Source organism: Hetaerina americana, unplaced genomic scaffold (genome assembly GCF_022747635.1).
Source record: "Hetaerina americana unplaced genomic scaffold, ioHetAmer1.1.p SCAF_2, whole genome shotgun sequence".
In the NCBI taxonomy this organism is placed as follows: Eukaryota; Metazoa; Arthropoda; class Insecta; order Odonata; family Calopterygidae; genus Hetaerina; species Hetaerina americana.
The window spans coordinates 47,425,571-47,452,747 of NW_027286763.1; the positions used below are offsets into that span (position 1 = coordinate 47,425,571).

The window sequence follows — 27,177 nt, forward strand, 5'->3', positions numbered from 1 at the left end:
GAAGATTTTAATCTTTATTTCACATCCTTATCCGCTATGTACATTTTCTATGACTGGGGAAACTTCTAGCTCAGTTACTGTATTTAATGGTAGTACTGAAAGCATTTTTGTTTGCTATGTCGCAGAAAACTATACAACTTGAAGATAGCTCTTTATTCCTCTAAGAAATTATTGGCATGGGCAATTGGTGCAAATACCCACCCAAAGTTATGAATCATTTATCAGAAAAAGTCACCTTGAAAATGATTCTTTATTTGCCTTGATGCTTTTAAGGCATCTTTTATGATAGCCAACTGCTGAAAGGATGCTTTGTTACCGGTCGGGAATATAAGGCAGTTGTAGATCACCTTGTGTTTACTGGTAGCTTCTGAAAAACATGAATGCTTTTGCTTATTTGGCTTCGTGTAGCAAATAGTAATTTGCTTTATTTCACACAAGTTACTGTGGCAACTGCATGTAAACTAAAGTGGTAGCTAAACAAGCCTTCACAATGTCTTCATTCAACATAAATTCATGACTGTCAGCCATGCACTCATGAAGTACAAGAAGAGTCGTCATTTGGACTGGATTTTTCTCTGTGATGATACACTGGAAATATATCTGTGAAATAAGTTGAAATTAGGACTAAATCATTTTGGAACTACTTGTTTTGGGAATTCTTCGGCGAAGTATTATTTTATTAGTCAGCATACATTTAAAGATGTATGTACTTAATCAGCTAATGTAGAGGGTGAATAATCTAATGAATGTAATACATACATCAACTGTTGTAAATTGGTGTAATCCATCATTGAAAAATGATTTTGTAGTTTCTTCACTTTCATTGGAGGTACATGGCACAATGGATTTGACTACACTGAAGCATATTAATGTGCAATACGTATACAAGTATTTCACATGAATATGCTAAAGTGTAGTAAAACACATCATTTCACTACCAATAAATGTGAAAACTAGTTTTTTTATGGTGGATATCGATAATTTCCATAAATTAATGCCTTATGATACTAAGGTTAATTGGTGTAATACTACCAAAGACAGTTTTATACCCATTTTTGATATGCTAGATCCATGAATAAGAGGATACAGTTACCAACCTCTCTTATTTTACATCACTGTCACTCAACCCTGAAATTTATCTCCGACTGTAAAAAACTTTGTAGAAATATTCATCTGCCTCAATGAGTGAGTTATGGAGCTATTAAATAAATGGATAAGATAAATTCTAAATTATGAAAGTAAAATATTTAAAAACTTTGCCCTACACTGAAGTATTAGATGCGCTTTCTTGACTTATGGATTGTTTGTTTATGTTGTAGATAATTGGATTAAAAATGGATGGGAAGATTAAACGCATGGGACTTACTCCCTAGGTACTGGGTAGTATCATAATGAGCCTACATTTAAGAATGAATTGTTGCATATATTTAAATGCAGATGTTCATCCTATTGATAGTCATTAGATCGTTTTTTTCACTTGTGTTGGTGAGACTTTAGGCCAGCACAGACAACAAAAATGAAGTGGTTGCAGGATATGAATGATGGTTATGCTGATATTGTAGAGGCCATAATTGGTCAAAGCAATGGAAACATGGTCATCATTTGGGAAAGGGAGAGTGAAAGCAGAAACGTTGCAAGCACATAACAAACAATGACAGCAATTTAAGTTTTGGGACTCAATATATTGACGATTTTTGTGCTCCTCAATTCAAGATAAGTACAGGGATATGATTAGCAAGTTGTAAGTATGAATTCCTGGACCATTCCATGTGTTGGGTCCTGGCCCAGAAGCTACTTGACTCTTCTCTGTGACCAGAGTTACCTTAGGGCACATCATATACATGTAGGGTATTCTGTGGTGCATTCAATTTTATATAAATATCAGAGTGGGCATCATATATCTTTATTTTATTGGTATTCATCATAGATTGGACCATCAAACTGATTTAAGTTAAAATTGCTTTGTGCATTTCATGTTAACTAATGATCTTTAATTTAAAATACATGTAGTTTTCAAAAATTGTGGATATTTTTTCTCAAGGTATAAATTGAACAGGTAAACTTAAGTCTCCATAAAAACTTCTATTAATTGTAATTTTGTGGCAGTCGAAAGGAAAAAATATTTTCCCCACTGAAAATAGGCCAAAGGAAATTCCTAATATTTTACTTCCCACTGTGAAAATTCAATTCAAAATTTTCCCATTGTCCATCTCTACTCTTTGCACATAACTATCATCAAGACGAGCAGAAGTTTGGTATTTGGTTCAAAACTTATAAAAACTTTTAATCTAAATTGCCAAAGCACTAGGATATGAGCCATTATAATGCCTCTTAGATCATCATCATACTGATATCATCACAGAAAGTATTACTTTGGAATCCATATTACATTTTTGGAATCCTGATGGCACTCTAAATATTTTATTTATTTCCATCATCAAAAATTCATTTTTCTGACTGATTATCTTCTTTAACTTCATTCTAATTCTTTATGCCAATAGCTTGGAATTTTTAATCATCACTTTCCTTGTGTGGCTTAATCATAACCCAATAAAAACTCTGCTGCACTCATTCTGTCCATAATTATTCTGCTCTAGCTAATCTCAGGGATGGCATGTTGAATTAACTTTGTGAAAAATTAGCCAATGGCCTTAAAAACAACCCACTTAAAACTCATTGTCATCCTTTTACTAATCCCTATTTTTCCAAATCATCCCTCTATTATCCCATTACCTCTTTTCTGAATTACTACTAATGGAAGGTATAGGGAGATTAGAAATGTGGAAACTGACTGAGCTTGAAAGTTGCATTTATTGATGTCTCCAATGCGTTCCACTTGTTTCTGTCCATATTTATTGTAGGATAAAATAGATTGAAGTGGTTTACCATTGCCTTCCTCATTAGTGTTTCCATCATGACACCATCACTTATATGGCTGCCTGATTGGGGTCAGATGCCATTGACTACCTCACTGAGGAACAGAGCATTATTATTGGCCCTACCAGTACAGATCAGTTCATTGGAACATGCATCCCATTACGCCATATCGAGGTCATAGCCAAGGGGAGGGTTCATTTCTGGAAAACTGTTTCTCACAGCTATTTGTTGATTTGTGTTGGTCAGAGTTATTAAAGGAGTCCCTTGATGTTGTTTCTTTTTTATGAAGTTTTCTTTTCATGCTATATCCTGCTCAGTTAACCCATCTTGCTTCTTTCAATACTAGTTATCTTGCTGCATTAATAGCAAAACTGTTCTATTTTGTTCAGGTGTGTCATTCCATAGTTGTGTTTATAAGTTATCCCCCTTTCTTGGACTTTAATATACGTGTAATGTACATCTGGAGGTTTTAAGTACTTTTTCATCTTCTACTTTATCAGTGGCATTTACCTCATGGTTATTGTGGACACTGAGCAACCCCACTGGTAGAAAAATGAAGAGAGGAAAGCTTAGAGCAATGGAAGAACAAAAGAGTTTTATTTTCAAAAACCACATGGGTGGATAGGAATGTTCAAAGCGGAATCATTCATTTATCACAAAATTGATACTCTGAGATGCTGGCTCTATTATATATTAAAGATCATTTGTTTTAAGGCATAGCTAATTTTCCCTCTGTAGTTTAAATAAATCATCTAATTACAGAAGAAATAATAAAGTTGTATACATATTAAGAATTTTATTTAAAAAATTTTTTCATATGTACAATCAAACAAACATTTTATACATATTTGTAATCCTGTGCCAGAATCATCTTATTTTTAAAGTGCTTCAAAATCAGGCCTTCACAGCAAAGTTGGCTCTTACTTTTTACCTTAAAAACAAGCCAAAAAATCAATGATAAAGCTCTTCTTATAACATATAAGTCTTTGTTTTCGACATCCTTGACAAATGCCACACAACCATTAATACTTGAGACATTCACGTTGATACCCTAATGAAAAAACAACTTAGTCTCAGCTGTACTACTCAAGAAAATAATTCCCGAGACTTCCAGTAGTTGCACATTTATAACTTCATCATTTACTACTGGTTGATGAACTACAGTGAAGTTTTTTCATTAGGGTGATGGACAGCATTTCTTTTAATAACAAGTATATAATATTAAAATCTCCAGTCTTATAAAAGCTTGCCATAAAAATGTGTATCAATATATAGCAAAATTAATATGCCCTTTAAAATAGCCATTATAACAGTGATTATAGGGATGGAGTAAGAAATTAGTAGTTAAATTTAATACAGCCAAATATTTATAACAGAGAAACAGTAATTTTTGTGTTTTTCAACTGGGCTGGACTTTAATTGAGCTGACAATGTCATCAGATTGACATTAGGCTTGGCTAATATGTATGAAGCCTAAATCCTGAAATGGACATGGTCTACGTATATTAAATTAGTAAGGTACACATACATTTTTATTATAAAGTCTTTTCTCTTTACTCTGTTTTGTAGATCAAAAGAATTCAAATATGAAAGCTTATTAACATGTCTCATAAAATTAGGATGGAGTTGTTTTGCTATCCTTGCCTGAGCAAACTATTTAAAATATGTGTACTGAGTAATTAAAGCTTAAAAATATTTAACAGTTATTAAGTCATATTTCTGAGACTTTGAATGTTAAAAAATTACATAATAAGAAGAGATCGTTGTTTAACATGATGCATCGATGCAAAGTAATTGTAGCATTTTGTTGGCCATGCCCTCATGTGACAATTCAAGCTCAGCAATACAAATTTTTAAAAATGAAGGCATTGCAAACCTCAATCGTTGTCTCTGTGTCTACTATTAATTCTTCTCACTGGTCTTCCCACTGCATTGAAGAAGAAAAAGAGTTATTCATGGGTGCTGATATTGCAAAAAAGGGTGTCTTATGCATTGAACAATCATAATAGCCCCTTGTTTAACTATTAAATAAAGCAGTTAATATTTATATTAATAAGCGACTTGAATTTGAAGTTAATTCTAGAGAATTTGGCAATGATATCTCTTCTGATAAGGAGCAGCTACAGTAAAAATGGTTGAAACAACAAATTCAGAGTGTAAAAATCATTCGTCTTATCCCGGTGAAGACAAATGATTTTTACACTCTGATATTGTTGCATTGAAATGCATATTAGTGGATGACTCCATTAAAAGTTACTGTTGTGGCATGTCTCACAGTTTCTTGGAATCAGTAGAAATGGTTAGTCTATATATCCATAGTTTACCGTATATAACTTTTCATCCTTACATGTAAGATAAATTTAAACTTGAGATACCATTGAGAAAGGGACTAGCAATTATCAAATAATGATACTGTGAATGTCTTACATTGCCTGTGAGGTAACCATGGGTGAAAATGCCATTTCAGTTCAGCATTAAGTACAATTTCAAGTAATAAAACCATTGATTGTTAGGATAAATCACATATCCGCAAGTGCTAAAAAAAAGATATTCTTGAAAAATATAAATTCTTTTATTTTGCCTTTGAATGCAGCATGGATGTAGAGTAAAATTAATTAACTAGATTTTTCGTTCTTGTGTATAAAAACATAGTTTAGATAAATAAACACACACACACACACACACACACACACACACACACACACACACACACACACACACATATATATATATATATATATATATATTCAAACACGAAATCCCGCCAAACGGCGAATAAATACTCATATATACAGAAAGAGATATAAGGAAAAGGGATAGGAACACATATAAAGGACGAACACAATAGAGGTGGGGAAGGCGGAATCGAACGGATCACAAGAGTAAAAATATTTCCTCAACCGGGACTCGAACACCGGATCTTTCCACTTGCCGGGCGGATGCTCTTAACCACTTGAGCTATCGAGGATAGTCAATTTACCCTGAGATCCGTGGGTCTAATATGTCGCCAAGCGCCCCATTTTTTCAGCCAAGAGATGGCGTCAGGGGGCTGTTTCACCCACCAAAGGAGAAATAGACAATACACAAGGAAAGGAAAGGACAGTGGGTTATAATTCATACAACATCATACAGGAAAGGAACAGTGCGTTTCGTGGCACGCATAGCCAGAAGAAAGAGATGAGCCACATTGGCCAAATACACATTCAAACACGAAATCCCGCCAAACGGCGAATAAATACTCATATATACAGAAAGAGATATAAGGAAAAGGGATAGGAACACATATAAAGGACGAACACAATAGAGGTGGGGAAGGCGGAATCGATATATATATATATATATATATATATATATATATATATAATGTATATATATATATATATATACATATACATGTATATATATACATATATATATACATGTATATATATATACATATATACATACATATATGGTATGATGAAAAGGCACTTAATATAGTTGCAGAGTGTACTTTGCCTTTTTATGCCAACTTTTAGAAAGAAATCTCATAAGGGAATTACTTTTTTTATTAGTTTAAAATTGTCCCATGAAACAATTATTAAACTGAAATAATACTTACAGATATTTATCAATGCATTCCTTCTAAGTAGTCAAAGGCCGGCTTAGAATTGATGAGGGAGGTATTGGGGATCCTGGAGCAGGCATAGCAGCTGCATTTATTCCAGCATAACAGACTTCATCTGGGATCACACTATATCTTATAGGAGGTGGTTCTTTCAGCAAAACACTACTGTTACTTCGACATCGATGGGGCAAATGATGTGAAGCAAATTCGCAGTTAAATATTACACTTCGGCGAAAGAAAACTGCAGCAATAAGGAGAATGAACATGGAGAATGATACACCAATGAAAAGCATTGTGCCTTGATATCCATTTCCCTCTTCACTACCAAAAGCTCCTAATGCAATGCCACCCCTTTCCACATCATTTTCTGCAATTGATATTGGACGGACAACCTGAATACTTTCTGTTTGATCCTGATCTAAGTTTTCTACGTCTGACTCTACAATTAGTGGCCCTGTCTCAACTGAAATCTCATTCATAGTTGTAATTTCATGTGTTAAGGTACTGCTTTCATCTATTTTGTCTCCCTGAGGAGTAACTTGATTGATTTCCTTGACTATTCCTCCATCCATTTCTTCATGATTTTCATTTGCAACTAAAGCTAATAACGAAGCATTTAGGACAGGTGAGCTGCCGTTTGTTTCCAACACTAATTCTGCACTCCATTCATCATCATCTTCATCACCATCTGCAGGATTTTGGTCATAAGATCCTGGATCACTTTCCTCTCCCTTAGTAGTTGGACTTGAAGTGGTTTGCATATTCACATCAGTTGCTTCAGTTGAAAGAGTTTTTGTGATCTCCCCATCATTTTTCAAATCAATAGGTGTGGATACATTAAGGACTTCATCCATTGATGGACTGGGTGAAGTCACCATATCCAACTCTTTCCCTTTGTCCACAGAATCACTCCCATCCAGTTGGTGAATATCTGATTTGTGACCAAATATGGTCCCATTATCTTCGGAAATGCGTATTATGAAAAGCCCTTGTTCACGCAAACTGACATCCAGTTCATCCCTGGGGTTTACCATGAAAACTTCCATTATCCCATCTTTTGTCTTTGTGCTTGACTGAATTTTGTGATTCTTTGATTTTGCATTTGCTTTGCTTCTAATCTTCCCACTGCTCTTGGATGGAATGCCAATCTCACCAACATGCGCAATGCCCAGGGCCCTACCCTCTTCAAGCTCTTCAACTTCTTCTTCCTCTTCCTCATTTTGTCTCTTATCATCTCCCAAACCCTCCTCAATAATTTGCAAGTGATATAAACCAGAGTTAGCTCGAAACCATTTCAGTGCTGCACCTTGCCATATGTTTTCAAGGGGTGACCATTGGTATGAATCCTTCTCGAGAACCCATAAGTCAAGCAATTTTCCATAGGCAAGCAAAAGATATTTCCGCCCAGTTGCAAATGATTCCACAGCTGAGATAGCCCACCGTCGTGTTTGGGATGCACCTTGACTGAGATGAATTGTTCCAAGGGTCTCAAATTTTGGTACTCCATCTTCCATGCAGAGTGAATATGAGTTTAATAGATATGATGGGCTGCCAAGCACTGGGCATAGAAGGATGAGGCATTTGCCTAATGATGTCCAATGCATTGTGGATGTGTCTTTACCACAGCTCCTTAAATTTGAGAACATGGTTAAATTTTCCATAGAAACATGATCCCATTGAGTCAAGCGTAAATCAAAGCGCCATAAACGAGGAATCCAACTCACAGTTTTTCCTATTTTTTTAAGAATTTTTGTGTTGTTAGCCTTTTCCTGAGACAAAGATGTGTTGTGTGAATCTTTTAGTGGGATTTTTTTGTCATCCAAAATTGTTTTAAAATTGGTTATATCAAGTGCAAATAAGGCTTGTGATTGTTTATCACACCATGTAATAGGAGGTCGGGTGAGAGTGTGAAAATCAGGACAGAATGTTGGTGGTCCCTCTTCCATCGGTGGATTTTGGCTGACTTTTTTGTCATCAGCCTTTGCCTGTTGGAAAGAAAAGTGAGGTGTACATCAAGATATTTAACCCTTAAAAATACTCATTTTGGAGAAGTCTATGCTATATTCATAGGTAAGCAGGCATTAAAAGACATTACTTACAGATATTTTCTGTTCTGTGACATTGGAGTTCCCTTCCATTGGATTTTTGACTTGTAGCTCAGCAGCATCAGCCATTCCCGCTGCTTTTTCTTCATCTACTTTATCACCCTTGTCAGCCATTGTAGTATCATCATCGCAGCAAACATATGTGGTCCAGAGCCTAGTGTCATTCATCTCCAATAACCATACTGTATCCACTGGTTTACTACCCGGTGCATAAACTGCCATGATACGTCCATCCCCTCTGTTCTTCTGGGTAGTGTCTTCAGTCGATGATTCATTCCCGGTTTTGAGCATAACTCGCTCATTATTATCCTTGCTATTTGTTTCCCCCAAACTTTTTCCTGGTTTACTTCCTCCACCACCGCACAGAATAGGACGGGTAAGAAGATGATCAGGGCCCCCAGGTGCTGGTATTAGTGAGGATGTGGATGGATACACTCGTGTCCAGAGTCTCTCAGAAGGTTGATAGTGCCATAAGTCACTGAAGTACTTTGTTTTAATCTTTTGCAAGGGCTTAGGGGTTGTACTGTGCTTGGAGGAGTTTTTATCAGGCCTGAAAGAGAACACACGATGAACATTGATTCTTGCTTGAACCAATTGGCTTAGCCAATGACAAAGCATTGTTCATATCCAACCATTCTGAAATGCATAAGCACACGTAACATGTTCAATTATTAGCACAAGTAGTATATATTTAATTAAGAAAGGAATAAAAGAGTATCGAAGCAGTCAATCGAAGCAGTTAAAAAGTATGTATCAAGTAAAATACCTGGCAAGTGCTTCGAGATCGAGCAGCTGAAGGTATCTAGAGGCACCTATACCTCTTTTCGTGTATCTGTTGGTGAAGACTTAAAAGATGTCGTGGAAAGTCCCGACTTTTGGCCGAAACATGTTTGTGTCAGTAGTTTTTTTTTCTGAAGGCCCGCCTGACCTCCGCAAAGGGTTAGTCAAAGTTAGGCAGCCTTTAACAATCATGCAAGTTAATATTCAGTGCCTTAGGAACAAAGTAAACCTGCTGGAAGTGGCTCTAAATGAGTGCGAACCAGACATTTTGTGTATTACTGAGCATTGGTTAAAATATGAAGAATTAATGGTTATTTCACTCTCAAATTACTCCCTAGTGTCGTCATTCTGCCGGACCACGTATAAAAATGGAGGTGTGGCCATATTCGTGCATAGTAAAATAAAGGGGACTATTAACTCAATTGACGTGCCTGTGAAGGAAGAAAAAACTTTTGAATGTGCAGTGTGTTTCCATGAAACTCCAGTGGGATTGCTCGTGCTCATCTCCATCTATAGATCACCAACTGGTGTTTTCATTCATTCATTAAAAAACTGGACCAACTCTTTTGCTCCTTATATGCAAGCAACCGGATACTCGTGCTGAATGGCGATCTCAACTGTAATCTCTTAGTTGACTCCCCTCACAGATCCGAATTGTTGAATCTGTTCAAAACTTACGGCATGGAATGTTTTAACAATAATCCTACCAGAGTCACACCCACATCTGCCACCCTAATTGATTACGCTGTGACCAACCTTAACCATGAAAAAGTAGTTACAACTGTTAGTGACCTAGGTATAACAGACCATTGCATGGTGAAAATAAGTATCGATACTAACCAACCAATGGATAGTCCAAATGATAAAACTTACCCAAGGCGGTCTCTCACTCATGGAAATATGCAGCATTTTCTGCTCCTTCTACAGTCCCAAAACTGGAACAATGTCTATGACCTTAAGTCAGTAGACGAAGGTTTCAATTAATTTTATTCAATTTTCAAACACAATTTTGAATTGTGTTTTCCAATAACACATCATAAAATATTTCATAGAACAAAATGTAAGCCATGGCTAACTGATGAGATCCGTTACTACTCAACTATCCTTAAAAAACTTGCTATCTCCAGTAAAAGTTCAAACAATCATGAACAAAGGTTACTCTATAAGGAATTTCAAAAGTATTACCGTAAACTGATTTCTACCACGAAAAGAACCTATAATGATAATAAGTTACTTAATTCCAATAATAAGTCCAAAACTGCATGGGAAATAATTAATGACTGTAGAGGTAAGAAAAATCCACAACTCACTCTCCCAAAACTTTGTAACCCTGAAAATAACACTGCCATTAGCTATTCATCTCTAGCTAATAAATTTAACAAATACTACGTATCAGCTCCTTGCCTAACTACTTCTCCAGCCAATGTGCTTTTTGCAAATGCACCATCGTCAATGTTTGCCTAGCCCTGTTCTGAAACCAATCTAAAAACCATTGTCTCCTCACTCAGAAACAAATCCAGTTCTGGCCCAGATGAAATTCCTGGTAAAGTTGTTCATCATTGTTTTGAAGCCATAAAAGCACCCCTTTTATTTTTAATTAATGAATCTTTGATACAAGGGATTTTCCCATCCCAATTAAAAGAATCAAAAGTAGTGCCCATTTATAAAAACCATGGCTGTGTAAATGATTTGAACAACTACAGACCAATAGCCGTCCAAAATACATTTGATAAAATATTCGAAAAAGCCATGTATATGCAAATAGCATCTTATCTCGAAAAAAACCTACTATCAAATTTTCAGCATGGATTTAGATCTGAAAGGTCCACCACAATTGCCATATGTCAGGCAATCGACAGCATACTTAATTCATTAGATACTAAACGCAAAACTCTTGGAATGTTTTTCGACTTGTCAAAGGCTTTTGATAATGTAAACCACAATAGACTACTAATTAAACTCAATAGAATAGGAATTAGAGGAATTCCTTTAAACTGGATGAAGTCCTATATTCATAATCGCACTCAGAAAGTAGTATTATCAGTTGATGGGTCAAAATATTCATCCAAAGCATACCAAGTTAACAAAGGTGTTCCACAAGGCTCAACCCTTGGGCCACCCCTCTTTCTGATTTACATCAATGACCTACCTAACTGCTTACCAAATAATGATGGAATAATACCAGTGTTGTATGCTGATGACACTAATGTAATAATATCAACACAAACATATCCCAGCCTTGTGGAAAAATCTAAGTCTGTCACACTTGCAATAAACAAGTGGTGTACAGACAACCTTCTAGACTTAAATGTAAATAAAAGTAAAATAGTATACTTTACACGCAATAAGAACGTGTCAGATGATCTGCTGGTAAAAATCAATGACCAATCAATTGAGCATGTGACAGAATGCAAATTTCTAGGTATTTCTCTATGTGCAAATATTTCTTGGGATACTCATGTAAAAGCCCTTCAACACAAGCTCAGTTCAACTTGCTACTTATTAAGACACCTGTATTAAACTACAAGTAAAACTGTACTACTCAATTTGTACTATGGGGAAATTTATTCAAATGCCGACCCCGGTGGCGGCGGGGTAACGTCCTCGTCTGCTATTCCAAGGGTCGCGGGTTCGATTCCCGCCTGGGTGAGTTTTCCTCCACCTAGGGCTTGGGTGTTTATAAATGTGACCATTGTTATCGTTGTTAACAGTTCGATGTAAAGGCCAAAATGTGCTGTTTTCGGACTAATACTGAATAAATAATTAAATATAACCTACAGTATAATATGATGGGGATCAGCTGCTATTTCTCAAACCATCTTTAAAATGCAAAAGAAAGCTATTAGAATCATCACCAGGAAACCTCACAATGCTCCATCAAGGCCTATTTTCCGTGAATTAAATTTGCTACCACTCCCATGCATCTACATTATGTTTTTAATTCTATATATAAAAAATAACATCGGCAACTATTCTCTTAACTCTGCCTATCATCATCATTACACCAGAGGCAGGAATGACTTCCATTATGGGAATATAAGAACTGAAGCATTAAAATTAGGACTCAATGAAATGGGCATCAGATTATATAACAAACTACCCAAAAGTATCAAGGATACAAAAGGAACTGCTGCATTCAGGCATAAATTAAAAAGATATCTACAGCGCAATATGTTTCCCTCGGTTGATGAATATCTCAACAATATTCCCAACCAGTAAGTTCATACTTTTAGTTTCTAGCAATGGTCATGGTCTGATTCATGTTAATGATCAATAATTTTTCTGAATTTGATATTGCATGTGCATGTTACAGTTAATGTTCATGGGTTTGTACCAAACATTTATATAACTATGAGCATCATTTCTTTTATGTATCTTAACTGAGCCTGTGTCTTTGCTCCTTTTTGACGTGCCTTATATCATGTACATACACCACCCACCTGGTATTTTTGTATTGTGATCTCTGGGCAAATAAAAAGTAATAATAATAATATCATGCTAAAATATACTGACGCAAACCCAAATTTAATAGATACTAAATGATATGATCTGAAATCTAGATTATGTGACCTTTTTTGGCTCTTTGCTCATTTTTAGTACTGATTTCACAAAGTGTCTCAATTATATTATTATTATTATTATTAAAAATACACATGTGCTGATAGACATTGTCAGGTGGCACACAAGTCCCAAATAATTGCAAAAGATAATACATAAAACTAGACTTCAAAACACAAATCTCTTTAACAAAACAAGTGAATCCCCATCCCATTTACAACCATTTATCAGCAAGAAAAAAAAAGATAAATTAAAAAAAAAAATTAAGCTATTACATATAATACCATACACCACACATCAATCAAATTATTACATATATACCTTACATCTATTCTTAAAAGTATACACTCTGTTAGGAAAGGGCTCGAATATTTTTGCAGGTAAAGTGTTCCACTCAACAATTGTTCTATTTAGAAAAGAAAATTTTTTTTTATTTGTTCTCTGTGCCCGGCATTTTATCTTAAATTTGTGATCATTTCTGCCTATAAAATTTGGGTTCCCCGCCTCTTTCCTAAGATCTGCCCAAGCTTTCTCCCCCTTCAAAATTCGGAACATTCCACAAAGTCTGCTTACTTTTCTTCTAGATTCTAGAGGTTCCCAGCCCAGCGTTTCTAGCATGTCAGACACACTCTCCATCCTCCCATGCTTCCCCAGTACATATCGGGCAGCCTTTCTTTGCACCTTTTCCAGTTTTTTAATATGACCTTCTTCATGAGGGTCCCATACAAGAGAAGCGTACTCTAAAATTGGCCTTACTAGGGTCTGATAAGCCTTCTCCTTGGTTGCTCTAACACTCCCTTTAAGGTTTCTCATTACCCAATGAAGAGTTTTGAAAGCTTTCTTATAGATGCACTCCACATTTAGCCCCCACCCTAAGTCCTTAGTTAAATATACACCTAAGTATTTGACAGTATCACTTCTAGGAATGACATTTTCTGAGAATTTATATTCCCTATTGTTTCCAATTACCTTATTGCTAAAAGTGATTGATTTGCATTTGTTAACATTAATATCCATCCCATTTTTTGTCACCCAATCTGCCATTTTATTAATGTCCCTTTGAAGTTTGTCACGGTCTCTGTCATTTTCGACTTTCCTGTAGATAATACAGTCGTCTGCAAAAAGTCTTATCTGAGAATTAATATTTATTGGGAGATCATTTACATATATTAAAAACAAGAGCGGGCCAAGTACGCTTCCTTGTGGGACTCCCGATGTTACCCTTGCTTTTTCAGAATACACTTCTCCTAATTTGACCCTTTGTGTTCGACCTTCCATGAAATTTCTGACCCAAGAGATTACTCTTCCATCTGTGTGTAGTGGCAATTGGCCCATCTTAAGCATTAAGAGATCGTGGTCAACTTTGTCAAAGGCTTTTGACAGGTCGACTATTATAGCATCCACCTCTATTCCCGCATCCATAGAGTCGAACATTTCTTGGCAGAACCCTAATAGCTGAGTTTCGCAAGAGTGCCCTTTTCTAAAACCGTATTGGCGACTATACAACCAATTCTCACTCTCCCACAAGTCCCAGAGATAATCAGCCATTATCTTTTCTAATAGCTTGCATACAACTGATGTCAAGCTTACCGGTCTATAATTATCAACTAGTGCCTTATCTCCTCCTTTGAAAATTGGCGTAACATATGCCTCCTTCCAATCATTTGGCAGGGCATTATTGTTTAAGGTAACATTGAATAAATGATTTATATAATTTGAAACTACACTACCGCCCAATTTAAGCAAGTCAATTGAGATACCATCTGGCCCTTTTGATTTATTTGCCCTCATTTTCATAATTTTTTTATAAATTTCTGCGCTGGTCGTTTTAATACTTTTGGTATTTAATATTTTTTCGCCTCCTTGTTGACTCAGAGATGAATCTACAGGATCCTTTTTATTTACCATAACCTTAAATACACTTGCATACCAATTGTTAAACGTATTAGCCTTTTCCTTATCATCAACGATTAGTGTCCCATCCTCTTTTTTTAAAGCTGTTATGTTTTCCCTGTTGTCTTTCCTCCTCCGGAGGTACTTGTAAAATTTATTTCCATTATCTATCCCGATTATTTTCTGTAGAAAACTATCTTTGGCTATTTTCTTTTCCTATTTAATTCACGAACTAATTTTTGATTTTTGATAATTTGTCTGTGTTCTTCTGAGTGGTTATTTATTTATTACTTTTCATAGTCATTCATAGGTAACTAAAAAGAAAGAATTTAAAGAAAAATAATACATGCATAACATATGCTTTGATCAAAAACACATTCAATACTAGGTATATTTTTCATAAGAAGCTCTGTTTAATTTTTCCTGTTAATTATTGATAAACAAGGCGCTTATTTAGACAATACAATTTGCTCCTGAATTCTACTATGTTAAGCCTGGTTCAGTTAATTTAACCTAATTAATATCTAAATAATTGTATTTTAGTAGGCATAGCATTCTTGGGATAGTTAGTTTTCATACTACTTTGACCTTTATTTATTATTTTTCTTACTTAAGTTTAAGATTTGAAGCAAAGTAATGATCCAGAATGTTTTTCCAGGCTTCATCCATCCTCACCACCCATCATACTTCCCATTATAAAGTGACAGTGTTTTCCTCAAAGTACCTAACCTGTCCCCTCGATAGAAGTGACCTGGTTGAAATGTACTGCATCGGCCAAATTGTTTAGTACTTTCACATTATTAAAAATAATATCCAAATTAATGATCTTTTTAATTTTAGAGGCAAAATATTCGTTATCAGATTCTCAGTTTTGTCAGATGCTAAATTAATACAATGTACACATATTTTCCTTAAAATGGGAGCCACTCCAAATGCTTCACCACTTTCTATATGATAATGTGAGTACATATATTATAGATCTTGGTAAATTCCATTATCAGATATGGGAAGGTTGTCTATGTTTCTGTGAACTATTATTGGACCACTAATGATTACTAATATCTTCTTTCATTGCTTATTACTGAAGTGTCTCGATATTTATGTCATGACAGTTGCATTTTGAAATATATTACCATGTATTAGTTCCATGAGTGGTTTCTAGTCACTGTCCATAGTGGTTAATTACTGGAATGGAAACTTTGTGAAAAAATGAATGCTACCAACAATTTGACTGGAAATCCTGATGCTTATAATCCATATGTTTAGCTCTTATTCTAACTTTTTAAATATTATTTAGATTACTGACACTGTTGAATGTTCTGTAACCACTACTAATAAGAACCACTGGAGTTATTTGAAAAACCTTAAATAAAAATATGCGCCAACAAAGCACATCTTTCTCAATGAATTATCTGGTAATCTTTTAAATTGTACTAGTTAATTTTCTCAGTATTTTTCTAGTTTTTACTCTAGCAACCAATCAAATTTTAGGGCTTGCCAATCAATTCCTCAGATGAAATCTCTATATCCAGTTTTGCTCTGCCTTGGGCCCAAGAAAATATCTAAGACTGATTGTATTCTTTCCATATTGCCTAAGGCCAGTAGCATTAGTACCATAGCGAAAATAGCTAGTTTTTTATTTTCACTTTTGGAACTGTAAGACAAAGTTATCAGTGGCTTAGAAGAGTTCCCATTGTATGAAATATCTGAAAGCCATGAGAATCACATTTCCTCAAGGTTGTCAGCATTTTCACCAGTAGTGGAATATAAAGTCAGCAATCATTGCCATTTATTGAAAGAAAAATTCACAGGATGAACTCATCACTCCTCTTTAAAAAATCAGATCTCTTGGAAAAAATCGGTCCAAATTATTCTCCTGGGGGTAGTTTGCATATTGTTTAAATCCATGAGGAATGAAATTGTAATACCTTTTCAATTGGTGTACGAATCCATGATCAAAAACCTAATGTAGATTCTTTCCACCATAATTATTTATAAAATATATGGAAAAGGGGATCCTTATATCTACAAAGATTAGCCTGATCTTCATGGTGGCAGGCCAATCAAATTAAATATTTGAAAAAGGTACCCATAAATTACTCTTGATGCAGAATACACTCAATCATAGTGAAGGAAGGCAAATGTGATCTAAATATGTTACCCCCTATTTGTACCCCAAAAAATAGTAAAATGACTGCTGTAACTTTTACTATTTTTATGTATATTTACAACTGATCAGTTAGTACTGACATTTTTTGCATGGAATAAAATTCATAAATAATGTTAAGGATACACATATTAAAATATAAATTAATTTAACTTTAACAAATTTCAGCTGTCTGTGTAACTCAGTAGGTCAGAGGAAGTTACTAAGCAAAGTTTGAGGGGAGAAATCAAATTATATTGTATTTGGAACAGACAGAAGCAGTCAACATGTTTTCACAAATTGTTAATAAGCATATCTTAGTAGTTTATGTGTCACTCATGTACGTGGCCTTAAGTTGGCACTTCACTAGGCTTCGTCCAGATGGCCTTATATTATATGGGAATTCAGGAAAATAATAAAAATATAGGCATTCATTCATTTGTAGTTCAGTCTAAATACTGGTAATGCCAGCTCTTCGTTTTGCTGTGCACACATTCAATTGCAAGCGTGTCCTATTCCATATCATTTCCTGTATTACATATCATTATATACTGTTATAAAATGTTTCAGAGTTCGAAATATAAATTTACGCAGTCTTTCAACATCTCAGAATAACCACAGATACATCCAGTCCTTTCCTAAGTAAGGGTCTGGAGACATATTTAGACAATGCATAAACATTTTATAAATTAAAAGTTGTATGTAGTTTGAATTACATGTACCTACTTCCTTTTCAAAGTATCATGTTTTCAGCATATAAATGTATGTCACAGTGTTTTTTGCCGATTAATTTAGTGGACTCGGGAAATATTACAGATCATTATCATAATTACATAGTCTACTGTTAAGGTACATTTTGGTTGGACACAGACTTGACAAGGATACATTTATTTGCTTATCATAGCTCAAAAAATGCTATGAATTAGTCCATAAAAACTCTTCTTTCCATCTTTTCCACTATCTTTCCATCTCACCTCGCACAGCCCTAAAATATCTAAGTTTCTTCTTTCTATCTGCCTTTTTATATTTTCTATTTCACTTTCTTCAACTTGGTACCAGTATTCCAAGTCTCTATTCCAACTGGTTTGGTCCTCTCAAGTGTCATCTGTGATGTTACTGTCAATATCACTTTGTAAGGATTTTTTGAGATGACGACTGTGGGAGCCTTGCTTCTCCCAATGCTTGGGATGACACATGACCCAATAGGCTGAGTTCTTTAGTTGCCTGGACTCATGCTGAGATCTCTGACCAGCATTGTATTCTGGGATAATAAATTGAGGTGGTATCCCATTGACTTCTGTGAGAGTGTTTCGAATGTGACACCATCGCTCAAATAGCTGCTCTACTGGGGTCATGCTTTTGCAGTTGCCTCAAAGGGGAATAAACACTGTGCCAACCACCTTTCATTGGGCTCCTACCCTTCAACTTATGAGCATGGATGACTCTACCAGGATCAATTATCATTGCTCCTGCCAGCATGGCTCTTGAGGTCATCAGAATGCACTAGTCCTTCCACCACATCAAGGTTGTAGTCCATGGAGAGGAATGTTACCATATATGACTCATAATAATAGAATATTTATGAACAATTATATTACTAAATAACTGAAAACACAAAAAGATTCAATTAGTTTTTGCTGATATGTTCATGTGCAAGAAGAATTTACTGATATCTATGGGTTATACATTCAATAAACAGAAGAATTGATCATCATCATGGGTTGGTCCTTGGGTCTTGGAGAGTTCCTACAAACCAATCCAAGGATTTGTTTGTAGGAACTCTCCAAGCTGTCAAGTTCCTTCTCAAATCATATTTCCCTTATAATTCCTTGGACCAATATTTTTCATTTCTTGTTTCCCATATTTCATCTTTAGCTTTCCTCTCTAATTTTTTCTCTCCAAATTCCCTTCAATTCAGTAAGCAATTGTGCCCCAGTGTACGCTCAGTTAATTTCCCTCTTCTTGTAAGTTTCCTCTATAAACCTCTCTCTTAACCCACTGTTTGAAGTACTTCTTCATTTGTTATTCTGTCTATCCATTTATTTTCATCATCCTTCAATAGTACCACATTTCCACTGCCTCCAATGTTATTGTCTCTACTGCTCCACCAGTTGGTGCCTCACAACATTAGGAAATTGAACTCCATATTCATGTTTTAACGATTTGCTTCCTTATGTCTGTTTTGAGTATTATTTGCCTTCAGTGGTCATTAATTCTCATCAAAAGTCTCCTTCCCCATTAATGTTCTGCTTGCTATAATTCTCTTACTTTTTCCATCACTGGTGATCTTGCTATCTTAAAAGCAGAACTAAACTGATGAATTCCAGGGTCATTGTTAGGGATTTATTCCATTAAAAATGAGCATACACAGAAATATAGGGAAACATTTAATTACAAATGCCCAATGTTTCAGAATATGAAATATTATGAAAATTTGAGATGCATTATTAAAGATATTCACTAAAAATAGGTTAATCTTGGTTGGCCTCCGAAAACCATCTCTCGTCTTCATGGATGCCTAAGCATGTATTTCCTCCAATGTCCTGCTCTACTTGCTCCACATTCTTTCCATCTTCAGTTCTCCATATTTCCCATCCCCTTTCATTCCATCCAAAATTATTGGTGTCTTCCACCCTCTACCATTCTATCACAGTCATCAGTGTCCCACTATCTCTCAATGTCTCTATGATTTACTCTTTCCATCCTCTTCAAATTTCATCAGCAATTTCCCCTCCTTCGCTACCACAGCTGCAATTTTTCACTGAAACAAATCTTTCAGACAAGTATACTCATATTTGTTCATGCCAATCTTTTCATTCTTCTCATCATTCTATTCATATTTCTCTATCCCCACAGCTCTAAAACCTCACATTCAAGTTTATCCTCTTTTTCAAAAGACCAAGTGTATTGGAATAATAAAAAATATTCACTCAAAATATTACAGTATTTGATAATCATTTCTATATGAATTGCCTATATTATCTGCCATTGATTCCCTCCTCTGTGTGAATGCTTATTCTGCTGATGACCTTATCCTAAATTAATTGGCCCATCTTTCTCTAAAATGTATTCATGCATGTACTACCGAAATATGTTAACTCCTTAAGATATATGCCTCTTAAATATTGGGAAACTACTCAATGGTGATACAATGTTGATAAGTTACTTAAATTTGTAATAATTATACATTTGCACTGAAGTAATTGTAGTTAGAAAGTTAGCAACATATGTTGTTGTTAATATTACATTAGTGTCATACCTGGGTATGGTTAATTGTCAATGGACCAAATACTCCTGTACTTCTGAGCCCTGAATAACACAACGAAAAATATCATTAAATCCCATAGTGCATTGCACAATAACTCGTTCTTTAGCTCTGTATAATTTCTGCCTCCTTTAATCCATTCCAAATTGCCCATTAGTTTCATCGTTGTGCTCGTTCTATCCCAGCAGTCTACTAACTATCACTGCCTTCAGCACCCTATTGCACATCACTATATCTCTTAGTCATGTCTCCTTCGGATTTCTTACAACAGCCGTCTCTCATCCCGCACTATCCCTAGCCCATATTCGGTTGCTTTCACTTCTGTCCATTTTATTTCTGCCATTCTTCATCACACCGAAATCTTAAGAGCCTACAATACACACTTTTCCTCTGGCTTCAAAGGCCAAATTTTCGAGCCATAATAATCTCCATATTTAAGCTTTCACCAACCTTTTCGGAACATATTTACTTACGATTTATATGATATTAGGAATTCGTAGTTCCATTAAATTAACACAATAAAAACAAAATATTCTTTGAAATATAATTAAGTCAGCATATGAATAGGTCATTCAGATATCAAATTTTATTTACCGACTGTTTGTAGATTCTCTCGTGTCACCAAACTGCAACTTTTATTTCCCGGTATAAAATTGACTCGATTTTAACAAAAACTAAAAGTGATCTATTAAAAACACAATGATCTATATTTTTGTATAAAATTTTATTTCAATATCTCCATAGCTTTTGGATTAAAAAAATAGCAAGATCGCGTCCACAGTCTCGTTACCAAAAAAGCGGCCGTTTTTCCAAAGTATAACCCGTACTACTTACATACTTAAAAACTGTAAACGTCCTTTCACATAGCTCAAAATAAAATGAGCTTAAAGGTCCTGTTCTTCCCGTAAAAATCAGCCGTTTTAGAGTTGTAGTTCAAATTTGAGTCTAAGCATACCGGCACAGTAGACCGTGACAGTGAATTGACTCTCGTCGAATGTTTTATGTCACTAACGAACATTTTTGCGATTGTTTATTTCCATTGTACCAGCTACTTTTCACTTTTAATTATTTTTCACTGTCTGGATACAGATGTGACTTAGTTTTATTCCTTCTTTGCTCCCGAAATCCTGGTTGGGTTTTGTACAGATAGCAAAAATTTAGCACGCGAACGAATAGGAGAAATTCCTTAAATACAGGGTTCGTCCGGAAAATAAGTGTACTGATTTTTTCCCGCCGCTCCAGGCGCGCCCAGCACCGCTCTGACGGGCTGCGATTGGAGGGGGGTATGTTGGCAAGCGACGCTGAAAAAGGCAGTCGGCTCTGAGCTGTGGTGTAGTGAGGAGCTCTGTTAACGCGAACCTCCACGCTCGACCCACGTCACGGAACGCGATGCCGAAGTTTTTGGAGCAGCGTTATTCCATCAAATTTGCGGTAAAGCTTGGGAAATCGTCTACCGAAACTGTCGGTATGATTAACCAGGCTTACGGGGAGTCAGCCATGTCCAGAAACATGATCTTTCGGTGGCACAAGATGTTCGTGGAGGGCAGAGAAGAGGTCGACGACGAACCACGGCCTGGACGCCCATCAACGACACTCACCGACGAAAATGTGCGAAAAGTTCGCGATGTACTGAACTCTAATCGTCGTCTTAGTGTTCGGATGATAGCAGAGCAGTGTAATGTGCCAAAAACAATAGTGCACGAGATTATTAGGGAGCAATTACAGATGCGAAAAATTTGTGCAAAGTTGGTGCCGAAAGTGCTCAGTGATGATCAAAGACTCAATCGTTTGGAAATCGCGACACAACTTGCGGATCACTGCAAAAATGATCCACATTTTTTAGAGAACGTTGTTTCGGGTGACAAGACGTGGATCTTTGAGTACGACCCGGAGTCGAAGAGACAAAGTGCGGAGTTGCACACCCCATCATCACCCCGTCAAAAGAAAGCTCGCATGAGCAAATCTCGGATCAAGGCGATGCTCATTGTCTTTTTTGACAAAAGGGGAGTCGTCCACTACGAATTTGTACCTGAACGACAAACTGTAAATGCTGCATTTTACGTCCAAGTGTTCGACAGGCTTCGAAAACGAGTCGCCCGCGTCCGGCCAGCGATCAAAAACATCTGGCGGCTGCATCACGACAATGCGCCGTCTCACACCGCGCTTGTCGTGTCGGACTTCTTGGCCAAGCACGGCGTGGCAACGCTGCCGCACCCGCCCTACAGCCCGGACTTGGCACCACCGGACTTCTTTCTGTTCCCGAAGATAAAGAGGAGTTTGAAAGGAACGCGATACGGGACTTTGGACGCCGTCAAAGAGGCCGTGACGACGTGTCTTCGAGAGGTTCCCGATGATGCCTTCGCGGGAGCGTTCCAGGAATGGGAACGCCGCTGGAACAAGTGTATCGACTCACAAGGGTCCTATTTTGAGGAATATTAGCTTAAGATATGTAAAAGTGTAATAAATTTTTTTCCTGAGCTCAGTACACTTATTTTCCGGACGAACCCTGCATACTGTGTAGCCAGCAGGAATGAAAGATATAAATATGATTATTTTTTTTCGAATCAAGACTCCTCAAAGACGGCCCTGACACCCCACGTACGAGTACATCTTTTAGGATTGTGCAAACCTAGAAAATTTAGAATTTCTGTTGTCGATAGTTTAATCCATAGAATGTTTTTTAAACAAGGTCAATATGGATATTTTGAAAAAGAGAGGGCTTTTGTGAATTTTAACGCATCAAATTTGGGGAATCTAGTGGTGAGGTCCAATTTTGTCTCGGCTTTTCTCTTAGTGTCCCACAAATCCGAATAATTTTGCAAACCCCGAAGCAAAAATACTTAGGGCAGATAATTGATGGCCAGCTCCCATATTCGTCTGTAAAGTGAAAGATGGGTGGCTAAGTAAATTTATGACGAAGGTCCTCAGCCTAACGATAAATGGAATCTCTGTTATTCCTTGATGTAGTTGACACTTGACACCAGGGCTTAAAACGATGCGAAGAAATATTATTCTAGTTTTGGCTCGAGTTTTTCCTCAATCGCGGTGCTAGCAATTATGCCTAGATCATAACGGAGATTTCTTGCACCGTTTTCTTTCCCTATCAAGGTGAAGGTAAAACTTCAAATTTGATTTAAGGAAAAACATATCTCGGTTACCATATGGTACGCAGTAAATAGTTACCTTTACTGCATCCTTAGGTTTTCGAGAGTAATTAAAGGAATTAAGCTCATTAAAATTATTGTGGTAATAGTAATGGCGCTGTACATAAAATGAACTTAATTTTAAAAGCCACTAAAGTACTTCCAGGTGCAAAGAAAACAAAATTGTGCAGACAGGTGATTTTAAGCATAAATACGGAATTACGGACGTCATTGTATGTAAATACAATTAGAAAATGTTACTTCTGGAGCAAATGAGTGAGAGACGTAAGCCACTAACATAATGTCAATTTTAAACATTCTAAGGATTAGAATTTTGCTTAAAAGACCCAACATGCAATTCGATCTGGCAGTGCTGAAATTCTTATTAGTTTTCGAGAACAATTTGTTGCTATTTATAAAATAATAATTATAATAAGAGCCTTATTAAACCTTTTAGATATAACATATAATGGTACTTATTAAGTTCATCATAACTTGTTGGTCTTTTGGAAAGTAGTAAAAAACGAGCCTTTTCTGCGCTTAAATACTGAAGTCTACGAAATGGAAGGCATTACCTCAAGAAATGTGTGGCTTTTAGACCTTGTTTCAACAAAATTTGGTATTATTTTGCCATTTTGGTGGTACAGATTTCGTGGATTTTGACCTGAAGGTATCGACATTGTGGTACTAGCGTTTACGCCGGTGACTACTCCTGTTCTCTACGCTAACAGCTTTCCCAAAGGAAAAATTCACTTAATGAATGTGTATTAGATCTCACCAATTTTCTCTCTCCACATGTCTATTGTTCACTCCAGATCAATCTAAAATGAACTATATATATTGGAGGTATATAAAATCTCACTTCAATATTGGCTTCCGTCAGTTTGGTCTTTTTCTATTAATCACAAGACACACCGTTGTAATGTTTTCCTTGTTATGTACTCCTGCCATGACACATTTACCTTCTAAATACGAATGAACTCTATTGTTAGATAAATTGATGTTTTTGAAATTTAGGTACTTTCTGACTTCCAGACGACACTGAATAAGCAATAAAATCAGCATGAATCAGATTCTAATGGCATTATGGAAAACACTGTCCTTTCGAATCATTACTATTTCTGCAACACGAATGCCATTGTCCACATCATATTTATTTATGGTAAAAAGATTTAATGGCTTTTTGACATTTTAACGCCACCGTTTGGAAGGTATTTTCTGAAAATCTATACAAATGCTCTGACTTTTGCGAATTCTAGACAAAAAAATACTAGGACCTTCAAAATTCCTTATTTGGGATTGTTTTGTTGTGCCTTTGATTTTTTTACTTCGTTGCTGGGTTTTAATGATGTTAAAGTTTGACGCATGCAGACGTCAAATGACTGGGGTAAATAAAAAAACCGTGCACTCTGTGAAATAATTTAAAAAATTATCCATGGTGCATACCTCTTTTTCTTGAGTACGTTTTCCTTGGTGCGGAAGATCTTGCTGTTAATAGCGTTTCTATGCCCTCCAAACAGCCACCACACGCCCGAATCTGGGTCGGTCCAGGTGGCAGCTCCTTCCCTCATTTGAGGAACAGTGCTGTTTACATTCCGCCAAAGGGGTTTCGTGAAGGACCATTCTGAATTTTATTTTAAGAGGAAGAGAAAATAATTATGAATTCAATGCATTGCTCAGTTGAATATTTAATACACTGCGAGTACTTTATGGATGTAAGTTTTTTACTCAACCTTAAACCCTTCAAGTAATAGCCAGAAATATTCTCAACGCCATTATCTCACAGGAAATATTAATAAATTGGAACCCATAAATCCGTATGGGCACTCGATAATATTAAAAAAATAAAGGCATTTAAGAAAACAATGGGATTATGATCGATAGTAATATGAATGGTAAAAATTTGGGACAGCACTTTTTTACAAACGTAAAATTACACAAATATTTTTGTACACATTTGTAATTTATCTTTAAATAAACTTTTAAGGTAAGGCGGAGACATTTTTGAGACAAAGTGTATAGTTTAGTACAATATTTATTTGACACCTTTTTTAGCTACCATGAAATCATATTTCCGTGGATAAGTTTTAATTGTTATTAAATTAGTATTTTAAGTTATTTAAAATTTTGCATATTTAAATTTATTCAAATAAATGGGTTCTTTGAAGCTTTTAATCCATGATACCAGGCATATTTTTGCTACAGAGCGATTACGAAAACGATAACGGCACACGCTAAAAATGTAAACAACAGCGACCGCAAGACGCAAACAGACACGCAGGAATAGTAAGCAAGTAACGGAAAGCATTCTTCATCGATCTAGAGCCAGCGTATCCATGGAAACCTAAGCATCCCAGATTCCCTGGCAACGGAGGATGGAAAATAGCGGTGCAGATGCGAGGAGATTACAATATGGCGGTGGGGCGAGAGCGGGGGGATGACAGGGTGGAGGGGAATCGATACATACCTCTCCGGGGATGAAATAACGTAAGCATATGTTTACATGTTAGATATGACTTCTCATTTTCTATAATTTTTATGACTTGCGCTAAAGATTTAACGCTCGATTGAACACTAGATTCGATTGGGATAAAATATATCCGAATCGAACAGCAAAAATAGCAAATGGTAATATGAGAATTCGTAGTTAAGTTATCGTCTATTCATTAGCTCCCAGAGCTCGTTTTCGTCTTAAGCCATTGCTCGTCGTAGAACAGGTGAGCGGGGAAAGTTAGCGGTACAAAAAGAGAAATGGAAATATACATTATTAGTAAGAAAGAGTATTTAGAATAGGGTTACCTGCCACGAAACTCTTGGACGATGGTTGATACTTCTCCGTAAACAAATCGCCTTGGTTGCTTTCGGAAACGTTTTCGGCTGTCGTGGGGACGACGGTGGTGAAATCCCCAGCCCTGTGACAAGGCGCCACAAACAGGAGTATGAGCATCCATGAGAGCAGGCGAGACATCTCGAGGCGTACGCCGTTCGAGTGTGCAGGGGACTCCGCCCCCCTGGGTCCAGGATCTCTCTTCCCGCCCATCTCGCTGGACATCCTTGGGATCATCTGTGTGACGAGTTTGGGAGTCGGAGGTGTTTTCTTTTCGAAGGGGGTGGAGAGGACGGAGGGAAGGCTCTCCTCGCGTCTTTCGCTCGCCCTGGGCCACGGGATCCTTCCTGTGGGGAACTCCAGTTTCTGTAATTACTGCCGCTGCGACCCAATGTACCTTGCTCGAAGTGAGAGAGAGAGTAGGATAAATGTAATCCCCTTCCCCCAATTGATGTGCGCATGCCTGGAGGTGACGCGTGTTGGCGAGGCTCCAGGTTCAAAGATGAAGCCTGCCGCTCAGCACTCTGCGACAACCGGGAAAGTGAGGAACTTTGCTTCGACCGGGAAGTCATCATCATCAGCGCCCGTCAATCCTAGATTGATCCGATCCTAGGTCCCCCGAGCTATTCTCTCATGGGCTAATCTCTAAATTTCTTTGCAGTTATTTTACCTTAGACATCCTGATCGTATAAACTGGGGTGTGTCGGTGAAATTAAATAAGCGGAAGATATCCAGTCGTAGTATATTTTAGTAATTTTAGTTTTAATTATTTATTCATGCAAGCATATTTTTACTCACTTTTTGCCCACATTTAAATTCTACTGCAGTGGTAGATTGGACTTTCCTCGCTTTGTCGTTTCAGATGGGGGTGTGATGAATTTATTTGGTTTTGGAATTACCTTCTTCTTAGTAATTTAAAAGTATGGAGATACAGGTAACCAATCTATAACCACCATCTTTGAAACTAGTGGCGTTT

At 36.5% G+C, this 27,177-nt stretch overlaps 1 protein-coding gene across 1 annotated transcript; it reads right to left on the reverse strand.

Moving 5' to 3' along the window:
* Nucleotides 1–3,676: 3,676 nt before the first annotated feature.
* On the reverse strand, nucleotides 3,677–26,583 carry LOC139687873 (uncharacterized). The gene is made up of 5 exons (XM_071585206.1): nucleotides 26,174–26,583; nucleotides 24,821–24,998; nucleotides 8,584–9,139; nucleotides 6,479–8,469; nucleotides 3,677–4,804 (listed from the first exon to the last, which is right to left on the reverse strand). Exons 1-4 carry the CDS (start codon nucleotides 26,436–26,438, stop codon nucleotides 6,502–6,504), a joined length of 2,967 nt encoding a protein of 988 aa, XP_071441307.1. The 5' UTR covers nucleotides 26,439–26,583; the 3' UTR covers nucleotides 3,677–4,804; nucleotides 6,479–6,501.
* Nucleotides 26,584–27,177: the final 594 nt, after the last annotated feature.